Source organism: Macaca mulatta, chromosome 1 (assembly GCF_049350105.2).
Source record: "Macaca mulatta isolate MMU2019108-1 chromosome 1, T2T-MMU8v2.0, whole genome shotgun sequence".
Lineage (NCBI taxonomy): Eukaryota > Metazoa > Chordata > Mammalia > Primates > Cercopithecidae > Macaca > Macaca mulatta.
The window spans coordinates 186,430,163-186,442,222 of NC_133406.1; the positions used below are offsets into that span (position 1 = coordinate 186,430,163).

The 12,060-nt window shown below is 50.8% G+C and overlaps 1 protein-coding gene and 1 long non-coding RNA gene across 10 annotated transcripts in view; one reads left to right on the forward strand and one right to left on the reverse strand.

Annotated features, from left to right (window-relative positions):
* CYB5RL (cytochrome b5 reductase like) overlaps positions 1-11,356 on the forward strand; it is a 32,254-nt gene extending 20,898 nt beyond the window's left edge. For all 9 annotated transcript variants that reach the window (XM_001113872.5, XM_015140165.3, XM_028833547.2 and 6 more), the window contains 2 exons: positions 1,959-2,162; positions 6,476-11,356. In XM_001113872.5, coding sequence (XP_001113872.2) covers positions 1,959-2,162; positions 6,476-6,679 — 408 coding nt within the window. In that variant the 3' untranslated portion in view covers positions 6,680-11,356. The remainder of the gene's footprint in view (positions 1-1,958; positions 2,163-6,475) is intronic.
* Positions 1,061-10,333, reverse strand: LOC144333259 (uncharacterized). Its single transcript, XR_013401818.1, has 2 exons — positions 10,116-10,333; positions 1,061-2,296 (listed from the first exon to the last, which is right to left on the reverse strand). It is a non-coding gene; the product is annotated as an uncharacterized LOC144333259 (long non-coding RNA).
* Positions 11,357-12,060: the final 704 nt, after the last annotated feature.

The following is a 12,060-nucleotide window of genomic DNA, read 5'->3' on the forward strand; positions in this document are numbered from 1 at the left end:
CACAGTGTGGCCAGTGTGGTTCAGAGGGACTCACAGGGAGCTGTGGAAACACAAAGAAAGGACCCTCCCCTTCCCCTGCTTGGGGAAGGCCTTCCAAAGGATAGCCCGAGCTAGGATGGGAGGAGGCGGAGGAGCATGGCAAGCTGAAGACCTGGAGGCTGGAGAGAGCACTGATGCAGAATAGCTGCCAGGCGTGAGTCTCAGCAGCTTAGGGAGAGGGAGGGATCTAATTGGATCTGCACCAGGCAGTTTTCTTTTTTGTTTGTTTTGTTTTGTTTTGTTTGAGACAGGGTTTCACTCTTGCCTAGCTGGAGTGCAGTGGCATGATGGTGGTTCACTACAGCCCCAACCTCCTGGGCTCAAGCGATCCTCCTGTCTCAGTCTTGAGTAACTGAGATTATAGGCATGAGCCACCACATGCAGCCAATCAAGCACTTTTCTTCATCTCATTTAATCCTTGTAACAGTTCTGAGATAGGTGCTGCTATGGGGAAGTGCTTTTCTTTTTTTTTACCAGTGGGGACACTGAGGCTCATATTGGTGAAAGAGCTTGCCCAGATCACATGGTTGGGGATTTATACCCAGAGGCCTAATCTCTAGAATGAAGGAGGTGAATACCCCTGCATCACTGAGGTACTAAACTTTAAGGCACTGACCTTAAAGAGGGTCAGCCCTCTTTTTTTTTTTTTTTTTTTTTTTTTTTTTTGAGATGGAGTCTCACACTGTCGCCCAGGCTGGAGTGCAGTGGCGCGATCTCCACTTACTGTAAGCTCCGCCTCCCAGGTTCACGCCATTCTCCTGCCTCAGCCTCCTGAGTAGCTTGAGACTATAGGCGCCTGCCACCACGCCCGGCTAATTTTTTGTATTTTTGGTAGAGACGGAGTGTTAACCAGGATGGTCTCTATCTCCTGACTTCGTGAACTACCCACCTCGGCCTCCCAAACTGCTGGGATTACAGAGGGTCACCCCTCTTTAAGAGGCCTAGAGCCCGGAAATAAATTCAGTGAGGAGGAGTTGATGGAACTGGGACCTCTTGGGGTGGAAACTCACCCTTTTGTTTGTTTGTTTGTTTGTTTTGAGATGGAGTCTTGCTCTGTTGCCCAGGCTGGAGTGCAGTGGCATGATCTTGGCTCACTGCAACCTCTGCCTTCCAGGTTGAGCAATTCTCCTGCCTTAGCCTCCCAAGTAGCTGGGACTACAGGCGTGCACCACCACACTTGGCTAATTTTTGCATTTTTAGTAGAGATGGAGTTTTTTGCCATGTTGGTCTCGAACTTCTGACCTTAAGTGATCCACCCGCCTTGGCCTCCCAAAGTACTAGGATTGTAGGTGTGAGCCACCGCTGCCGGCCGGGAACTCACCTTTTTCAAGTGACTCTTTTGTGCCAGTGCTGTGCTACATGCTTATGCATATTATTTCATTTAGCCTAGAGATAAGCAAGCTCAGAGGTCCAAGGTGGGCCCTTGAGATCTCTGCAGAGGTACCCTGGGGCAGAGGAAGCAGCCCAGAGAGCAGGGCTGGAATGGCGTTGGGAGTGGGCAAGGCTTTGATGGGAGTAGGTTTCAACTCAATGTAAGTAAAGACCTCCCTGGCAAAGGATTTGGCCTATAGTAGGGCAAACTGCCTTGGGAAGTAGTGAGCTCCCTGTCAGCAGAAGTGTGTAAGCAGAGTACTTGTGGGGATGCTTTAGTAGGCAACCAGGCCACTTACAGGATGGGCTATACTGTTATGTTCCCTTTCAGCCCCCATATCTCATCGTCTCCATTACCCAAACCTCACATGCCTTTCACAAACAAGGACGACTTTCTGGAGGACGTAGAGAGGGGACATAGGTGGTTGGACACCAAGGAAGGGCACTGCCATCCAGTTGAAGGAAGCTCAAGGAAAAGCCCCATAGTAGAGGGGATAGGGTGAGATTCTCCCAACCCACCTGTCATACATACCCCTTCTATTCCCCAGTATGGTGAGCTCCTCATGCTGGCTGCGGGCACGGGCCTGGCCCCCATGGTGCCCATCCTGCAGAGCATCACAGACAATGAGGATGACGAGACTTTTGTCACTCTAGTCGGTTGCTTCAAGACCTTTGAGAGCATCTACCTGAAAACCTTCCTCCAAGAGCAGGCCTGTTTCTGGAACGTCCGTACATTCTTTGTACTCAGCCAGGTGAGCCCAGGGTGGTGACTTCCTTTTTTGATTGAGACTCTGCAGTCCCTTTGCACCTGTCCTGAGTACCAGCTCTAGCCTCTTTTGGCAATGGACGCTGTAGTCATAATCCCTGCCACTGGTGGAGCACCCACCTGTAAGGAAGGAAGGTGTTCTCATGTTCATTATACAGATGAGGAGATGCACGTTCTAGGGGTGAAGCTGCCCACCAGCTCATGCTGCTGGACAGGGCTGAGGCCAGGATCTGAGCCCAGGGCTGTCTGGTTGCCGAGCTCTGGCTCTCACCCCATGCGTTGCTGCCTCCCATCGCCCTCTGGCATCATCAGTTACATGGGCAGGGGCCTGGCTGTAGAGGACATGGCAGGCTGCAGACCTCCCTCTGACTGAGTGATGTTCCTTGAGGCAGAGACCACATGTCTACCTCAGCCTCTTTCTTCAGTGCTTAGCATAATGCCAGGCCCAGAACAGGGACTCCATTAGTGACTGCTGGAGTAACTGATCTGAGTTCCCTGTGCTTACTAGTATCCTTCCACCTCAGCCTGTCCCTCCATAGGAGGACCCCACCGTAGCTGGCAGCGACTCTCCCTGCTGAACCCTCCTCCCTCTGACTCCACATCCCCTCTGCTCACTCAGGTAAACCTTCTGGGGCCACCCCCATAGGTTAGAGCACGGGGGTTTATCTGCCCCTCATCTCAAGCCAGACCCTCAGCTACTTTTGCTGGCCTGCCTTTCCTTGGTTGGTAGCTTCACTTTTCCCTCCTGTCCCCCGTGGGTTGGATTCCTGCTGGGCCCCCTGTGTTCCCTGGTGCTCAGGGTCAGCCTTCTTGCCTGGTGCTGTGGAGCACCCTTCTCATCTGGTCCCACTATGAGGCAGCTTTATGTGGTCCCTAAACACTTATTTGATCCTCAACATTGTGGCTGGGTGTGGAGGGTGAGGAAATTGGATTTCCCATCCCAATATAAGGGTCCCTGGGCTCCCCAGGGTCTGGGTTCTGCAGGCCTGTCCATGGGGCAGAATGCTCAGTGGCATGACATTGAGAGCATGGTGAACATTTATAGCAGCAGAAAGTGCCTAAGGAAGGAGAATGGAGCCAAAGGCTAGCGTGCAGCCCAAGGGGTGGGTGCAAGGGATGGGCCACTGTTGCCCAGCAGCACAGACAGCCTGCCTGAGAGCCTGGACAAGGACACTGGGAGGAGGGCAGGAAGGCAGCACCTGGCAGAGGGTCCACAAGCTGCTGGCCAGCTTTGCTTTCCCTCCTCTATCACCTGAGCATGTGGCAGGTGTCAGAGACGCAATAGTGAAGGTGACCAACTCCCAGCCCTCTGGCTGCTCACCTATCTGTGGGTGACAGCCACAGAGGCGGCCGAAAAGGTCTCCCCTTCATTCAGCACATTCTCTGTAGCCAGCACCATTCTAAGCACTTTATTTACTCATTTAATCTCCACTACAATCTTATGAGGCTTATACTCCCATCTTGCTCCTTGTACAGATGTGAAACCACAGAATGGTTAAGAACCTTGCCCAGGGTAACATAGCTGGTTAGTGGAGAGTGGAGTATGAACCCAGGAGGTCCTGCTCAAAGGCTGTGGTCTTAGTGCTCCTCGGAATAAGGCAGCACAGCACAAGGTGCTGTGAAGATGTTCAGGATGCCAGCGGTGGGCAGAGAGGCCAGGCAGGGTCAGGGAGGGCTTTACCAAGCAGGTGGCTTTTCAATTAAAGTTCACCAGCAATAGAAGATTTTTAGCCCCCAGCTGGGCCAGGGTGGTGCCAGTGGCCTGGAGTTGGGCAAGCGAGTGGGCTGGCCATTAGTGGCAGGTGAAAGGAGTGACTTGTGGCTCCTGCCTGTCCACACTCCCTTGACTCAGTGTGCGCCCTCACCTGCCTGGGCCACAGCTGCAGTATCCTCAAGAGTCTCCCCGTACCAGCCGCTCCCTGCTGATTTGTCCTGCGTCCTGCAGTCCTAAGGGCAGATCTGACCACACCACCACCCTGTTTCCAGCGCTTCCCTGGCTCCCTACTGCTCACAGGATAAGGTCCACACCTGAGAACTGCCTCCCTCTGCGGCCTCATCTCCCAGCCCGCCCTCCCTGTAAGCTGTGGCCTGATGTCACTGGTCTGCCCATGGTTGCAAGTGTGCTGTGCTTTTCTGGCTTCTGGGCCTTTGCTCACGCCATTCTGCCTGCCAGGAGTGCTCCCCCTTCCTCACCTCCCACCTGTGTACCCCTCACATCCCTGTTGAGGTAGAAGTCCATCCTGGAAGCTTTCCTAGAGCCCCCAGGCTGGTCTTGGTGGTTCTGCTGCCACCACCCCGGCTCTCCTTCACAGCACCCACCTGCTGCACCGTCACTGTTTGTGGGGTCCCCTGCCCATCTCACCAGCAGCCAGGCCCAGGGCATCTCAGGGTGCATGGTGGGATAGGCTGAGCTGAACCTAAGTAGTCTGAGGGAAATGAGCAGTGGAAAAGGGGAGGTGAGGCCAGTGGGCCCCAAGGCCCCATCTGGTGGGTCAGACTGTAGCGGGGGCATGGGAAATGCCAGATCATCAGAGAGGATTCCCTCATCAGCACAGACTCTGTGAGGTGGGACTCCAGGGCACCCTGTTTGTTTTGTTTTGAGACAGGGTCTCACTCTGTTGCCCATGCTGGAGTACAGTAGTGCAATCATAACCCACTGAAGTCTCAACCTCCCTGGGCTTAAATGATCCTCCTACCTCAGCCTCCCAAGCAACTGGGACTACAGGCGCATAGCACTTCCCCTAGCTAATTTTCGTATTTTTTTGTAGACCAGCTTTTGTCACATTGCCCAGGCTGGTCTTGAACTCCTGGACTCAAGCGATCCTGCCACCTCAGCCTCCCAAAGTGCTGGGATTACAGGCTTGAGCCACTGTACCTGCCTCCAGGGCCCTTTGAGTGGGCCTCAGAATAGAGGCCTCTCCTCACAGGGCCTCTGCCAGGGCTTGCACCAGCACCACGGCTCTCTGGACAGTGACTTTCCATAGCGGATACTCTCCTCACAATCACAATCCTGAGAGGTCAGTCACTCAGCCAGGAAAGTGGCAGTGGAGCTCCACTCGCCACCAATCCTGTCTTTGTGCCTAGCCCCAGGAACTAGCAGCTTGCCCTCATAGGATCTGCAGAGTGATGGCTCTATTCTGGATTTTGTTTTTTGTGGGCTGGTAAGATGGTTTTTGCATTTAAATTCTTCAGACTATATATAGTTGTCCCTTGGTATTCATGGGGGATTGACTCCGGGACCCCCTGCAGATACCAAAATCTGAGGATGCTCAAGTCCTTGATATAAAATGGTGTGGTATTTGCATATAACCTACACACATCCTCCCATGTGCCTTAAATCATCTCTAAATTATAATACCTAATACAATGTAAATATTGAGTAAATAGCTCTTACTGTATTTCTTTTTGTGTTTCTATTGCTATATTGTTTTTTTAAATGTTTTTTAAAAAATATTTTCAATCCACAGTTGGTTGAATCCATAAGTGTGGAACCCATGGATACAGAGGGCTAACTGTATACTTAATGATTTGTATACTTTTCTATACATATGTTGTACTCCAATAAAATGTTCATTTAAAAAAATAGAAGAAATTCCTTCAAGTCACCTGGGAGTGGAACTTTCATTTTGTGACCCTGAGGAGGAAAGCTTCAGCTAAGGCTAGAAAGGCAGAGAGTAGGGTCCTGGGTGCCTGGGGTCACCGTCCAGCCTTGGAATGCGAGCTTAGCCTTTCTCGATGAAGGCATTGTGACCTGGGATCTGTGTTGTATGCAGCCAGGAACCTTGTCTCTTTTGAGCAGCTGCCATATCCCCAGTGGCTAGCTCGGTGCCTGGCACAGAGTAAGCACTTGGTAAATATCTGCTAAATGAACATGTTCATTGAAACCTTAAAAGAAATGAGCAAAAGTTATGCTCCAAGGGTGATGATGATAGCTAACCTTGGAAAGATTCTGGGAAACCCACAGTCAGGGGAGAAAACATTCCTCCCACAGTGACAGGTGTGGCTGCTGGAAGGCAGCGAGAAATGGTGGGACTTGAGTTCTGGTCCTGCTGCTGCCCCCACCTCATCGTGTGCCACGGGGAAGTCCCTCTTCCCTGTGCCTCTCCTGTCATGGGAAGGTGATAGTTCCCACAGGCTTGTTTTGGGGATGAGGAGGAAGTGCCTGGCCCACGGTGGGGCTGGATATAGGCTGGCTTCCTACAGCCTCAGTTTCTTTATTTTGCAGAGAAGAGCTGGCTCTGTGAACACTAAGGACCCCCCGCTCCCTTGTAGTAACCCATGCCTTTCTTGTCTTCCCAGGAGAGCTCCTCAGAGCAGCTTCCTTGGAGTTACCAAGAGAAGACCCGCTTTGGCCGCCTGGGCCAGGACCTAATTAAAGAGCTGGTCAGCTGCTGTCGGAGAAAGCCATTCGCACTTGTCTGTGGCTCAGCTGAGTTCAACAAGGACATAGCCAGGTGCTTACTGTGCGCAGGCCTCACTGAGGACTCCTATTTCCTCTTCTAGCCCTGGCCTCCCTTCCAAAGCCTAGGCCATGGGCCTGCTACTGGGACCCAGGAAGGTGCACAGACTGGAATCAGAAGACATGGAGTCCAGGCCTGGTCCTGCTGCTCATTTGCCAGGTGACCTTGGGCAAGTGTCTTTACTGCTCAGAACCTCTACTTCTCATCTGCCCCATGAGGTTAATCACTCCTCTGGCCTCCTACTATGTGGAAGGAGGACAGGCTGTAGGGACCCTGAGGAAGCGAGCAACCAGCCTGGGAGTCAGGGAAGACTCCTCAGAGGAAGCCAAGTCCAGGCTGAGCCCCAGGAGGAGTAGGAATTGGGCAGGGGAAGATTCAGGAGGAGCTTCCCTGGCCTCTCCGATTAGAGGATCTAATGGGGGCTCCAGCTGTGGCCTCAGCACCATCTCAGATTAGGGCTTCCTGAGTGTGTAGGGAAGGACCCAGGAGAGGCTGAAAGCTCTTTGGAGGAGAATTCTACCTTTCCTCCTGTGCCATGAGCCTGACACATGAAGGTCTTGGGTTCTATGACTTCACCATGTCCTGAGAGCAAGGTGGGGCCCTGGACTGTCTTTGTATTGGCCCCAAGCCTTTCCTGCTGTGAACAGCTTCATTCTCAGTCCCCTTTCCTGGCTCAAGAATTGAGCCTAGCAAAAGAAGAGGCATGGGAAGGAAATGCCCCTCCCTCCTTCTGCAGGCAGCCACTCAGCCTGTGCCTTCAGCTCGGTGCCCTGGTGACAGTTGCTATGGAGATCTAAAGATAGAGCAGGAGTCAGGAGACCTGGGTCCCTCTCCCAGCTTGTCCCACTCAGCGGCTGCCGATCCCGGTCCACCCACCCCAGGAACCCGGCACCCCCATCCCAGGAACCCAGTGCCCCTGGGCAGTGCACTGCAGTTAATGAATTCTGCTTTCCACAGCCTGGGCTCCAGCATGCTGCACCAGCTTGGGCTAACTACAGGCAGTCCCAGAATTGGAATACTAAGCCATGGAATCTTGGAGTTAGATGTTTATAGTCATAGAAGTGTACTCCTCACCATATCAAAGCTGAAAGTTCAGGACTCTAAGAAACATACAGTGTGACAGACTTATCGTATACACGGGAAACTGAAGCCCAATGAGACTAAATGACTTGCCCAGGGTAAAACAATCCATGGCCGAGCCAGCACTAGAAGCCTCCTAGCTTCAACCTCATGTGCCAGTTCGGCACCAGTGGTTTTCAAACTGCGCTCCACAGGAAACAAGCGTTCTTTGCATAGCAGCAGTGAAAGGACAGCTCCGATGGATCCCCAGACCCCCCTTCAACCAGAGCAGTTCCGTTTTCATCCCATTTGTATATTGGGGTTTCGAAGTATTTTTATTTGTAGAAAAGGATTTTCCTATCCTGCTCAGAAAAATGGCAACAAATCTCTCTGCTGTGTCACATTTAATAAATAATTGTGACATACAGCTGGGGGATGGTGCCGGAGGTTTCAAACTGCTTCACAGGCAGAGTTCCAGGGTCAGAGAGCATGGAGTGCTGTGTGTGACCTTCTCCCAGAAGCGTGGGCACAGGAGCGTGTTAAAGGCCTGAAAAGACCAGTGGCAAAGAAACTCCTTTCATTTTGTCTAACCCAGAGTTTCTCAAGCTTATTTAACTATAGAACACTTTTCTATGGGTTTCATAGCCTCTTTCTAGCACAGCATAATGAGTGGGAAAGGCCCTGACTGAGAGTCAAAGATTCTGAGCAGGAACCGTGATCTCTTCCTGCCTAGCCTGTGACTTGAGCAAGACACTTTTCCTCTCCCCAGACCTCTGAGGTCTGCGATTTTCCCTCCACCCTTTCCTCTCCCTCAGTTTGCACGTCCTATTGACTCAGCTGCAAATAGCGGGGGCCTGTCAGGAGCCTGACTCTGTTCAGACACCAGGGAAACAACAGCACACCAGGCAGATGCAGTTATGTCCAGTGCGGAACTTACAGCCTAGCAAGGAAGGCAGAAATTCACCCTGTAATTCTAAAAGGGATAGATGTCATGGAAACGGAAGTGTGGAGTGCTGGGAGAGTGGATGGCAGGGGCTTTAGCCCAGTCTAGGGAAAGGCCAGGGGCACACCACTGCCACCAGGGATAGAGGCTTCAAAAGCTTCCAAGTCACTCATATTAAGAGTGTTGCCAGGCATGGTGGCTCACACCTGTAATCACAGCACTTTGGGAGGCTGTGGCAGGCGGATTGTCTGAGCCCAGAAGTTCGAGGCCACCCTGGCCAACATGACAAAACCCTGTCTCTACAAAAAAAAAAAAAAAAAAAAAAAAAAGATTAGCCCCGTGTGGTGGTATGCGCCTATAGTCCCAGCTACTTTGGAGGCTGAGGTGGGAGTATTGCTTGAGCCAAGGAGGTCAAGGCTGCAATGACTGTGATTGAGCCACTGCACTCCAGTCTGTGTGACAAAGCAAGACCCTGTGTCAAAATAATAATAATAATAAAATCAAAAAGAGTGTTAAGGGGGTCTCCACTTAAGGAGTAGAGAGTTCGAGGCAGTTCTCTCATCTCTGTCCTTGTCTCGTTTTAGATGTATGATGTTTAGATATTAGACAAGGCCGCCCAGTGGTAACCAACCTAGAATGTGTTGGCCTCCTCTTCCCCTCACTCCGTGTAGGTTCTGTACAGCCTGGCTGCTGGTGGGATCTCTCATCATGGGACATTGGTGAGGACCCAGCCATGCCCTTGGTGCCAAGAAGCCTAAAGGGCTCCTGTCACCTGGAAACCTGAGAGTGCGGGGCCGGGTGCTGTGCCCCACAGGGTGCTGAGCAAGCCCAAGAAGAAGAGTGTAGGGTGTGGTGTGTGAATTCAGACCTCTCGGAGCTGGGGGCGATTCCCGTCAGCTGCTGTTCCTTTGATGATGCCCACTGCGTGTTGTGGGAGGCGTGACCACCGTGTGATGTTGCAGTGAGAGAAGGGAGGCTTAGGAGCTAAACATGATACACGGGCATCAAGAGGTCAACCAGGTGTCCGCAATCTATGAGCCAGACACAGCTCTCTTTGTGCATGCATCCCAAGCTTCAGGAAGGCAACAGCTACTAGAGGGCCTGGGGACAGATTCTTGTTAGCAGAAGTGGTGGTGACTTTAGCTCCACCCTCACCATGTTTACCGGCGTCGCTTCTGCGTTCCCCTCATGGGGCTCCCAGCTCCCAGTCTGCATGCCACCTCCATGCCGAGACCAGACCAGTTTTCCCTACACACAAATCCGGGCCTGTCACTCCTCTGCTTGAAATCCTTCCCTATCTCCCTGTGGCCTTGGGGTACGGCCTCTCTGCTCTGCCACCTTTCCAGACTTTTTCTATGCCGCCGCCTGCTCACACACACCTCTCAGGCTCCAAACATGTTCTCTTGCGTCAGCCCATCCCTTACACTAGCTGCTTCCTCTGCCTCGCCAGCCTCCCACCTTCCCATCTCCCACTCACCTTTTTTGCCTCCTCATCTTCTGAGGTCTCAGCTCAGTGCCACTTCCTCTGGGGAGCCTCGCCTGTGTCTTCCACTCCAGCTTGGTCAGTGAGCAGAGGGGCTTGTGTGCTTTTCTGTCGCTGCACCCATCAGTCTCATCTGCATGTGGGCATGAGGGCCGGCCCATTGCACCCCTGACAGGAGAGGATGCTCAGCACTTCCTGAATGGCGAATACCTGAGCGATAAACAACTCATGTTCAGGAAGTGCTTTCCGGGTGGCAAAATGTGTTTCCTCTACTTTGAAGCACAGAATCTTCATCAATATGCATGCTATTTTATTACCCCAATTTACCGATGAGGAAACTAAGCTTCTGAGACTTCAAGCAATTTTCCAAGGTCATGTAGGGGTACACAAGTTCCAGCATGTTGTGATTGTTGTAAAGGTTACGTGTGACACATTAGTGCACCCAGAAATGTGTATAAAGATTGTTATTGATGGCCAGGCACGGTGGCTTACGCCTGTAATCCCAACACTTTGGGAGGCCAAGGTGGGCAGATCACCTGAGGTCAGGAGTTTGAAACCAGCCTGGCCAACATGGTGAAACCCCATCTCTACTACAAATACAAAAATTAGCTGGGTGTGGTGGCGCACACCTGTAATCCCAGCTACTCAGGAGGTGAGGCAGGAGAATCACTTAAACCCAGGAGGCGAGGTTGAAGTGAGCCCAGATCGCACCAGTGCACTCCAGCCTGGGCGACAGAGTGAAACTCAGTCTCAAAAAAAAAAAAAAGAAAAGGTTTTTATTGCTGCATTCTCTAAAATAGCAAAGAATAAAAAACTGCCTGTAGATACAGCAATTAAAGTGAACTCCATCCACATGTACCAATATAGACGAAGTCCTAAAAATATAATAACTGAGTGAAATGTACATTATGAAAGGATAGCTACAGGGAGATACCTGTACTTGGAAACTGTAAAAACCCAAAATAATGCTAAATGCTCATGAAGAGACAGAGACACACCAGCTTCAAGGATACTGGTGGCCTGTGGTGATAGGTAGAAGGGAATGAGATGGGGTGATGGGGCTTTTAGCCATATCTGTATTTGTATTTTACTGTAAAAATACTTGACATAAACATGACAAAATATGAACATCTGGTAAATCTGGGCAATGAGTTCCCCAGTGTCTGCTGTATTATTTTCTGCCTTTTTCTGTTTTTCAAATAGTTCCATAATTAAAGATTTTTTTAAAAGTCAAATGTGCTTGTTCAATGCTCTCTAGAAACTAGGGGCTTAGAAACATTCACTTTCTCCTACCTCGGAATAGACTATGCCCCTTTATCCCCCCAGACATTTTATCCATTCACTGAAGATCATTTCTGAGCACCAACTGTGTTCCAGGCCCTGTTCTAGGTGCGGGAGACACAGCAGTAAATCGTATAAATCATTCCTGGTCTTCATAGCTGATGGGCTGTTCCCTCTACTTTTCCCTCTTTCTCATAAACTCAAACCAGAATGACTTGCCAAGCACCACACTGTTGGCCTATTTTTCTTTCTTTCTTTTTTTTTTTTTTTTTTTGTTTTGTTTTCCTTTGTCAATGAGGCAGACCTAAGTTTGAGTCTCTTACTGATCCTGTGTCCCATGGCAAGTAACTTGGCCTCTGTGAACCTCAGTTCATCTATAAAATGGAAATGATAGCGCTGTCTCCTTGGGTTGTGTGAGGATGAGGGAAACATGTAAACCCCAAACACAGCACCTGGCACAGAGTGGGTGTGAGACCCCGTTCCCACTTCTTTCTCCCTCCCCAGCAGTGCCTGACTCGTGGTTGACCTCTGAGGACAGCATTTATTTCCAGACTTTCAGTATCAAGAACTCTCCTTTTTATTATTTTTCCCATGCTTTGGAAGATTTTGATCCCAAATTGCATGTTTTAAGTCATTATTAATGACATTTTTTATTAAT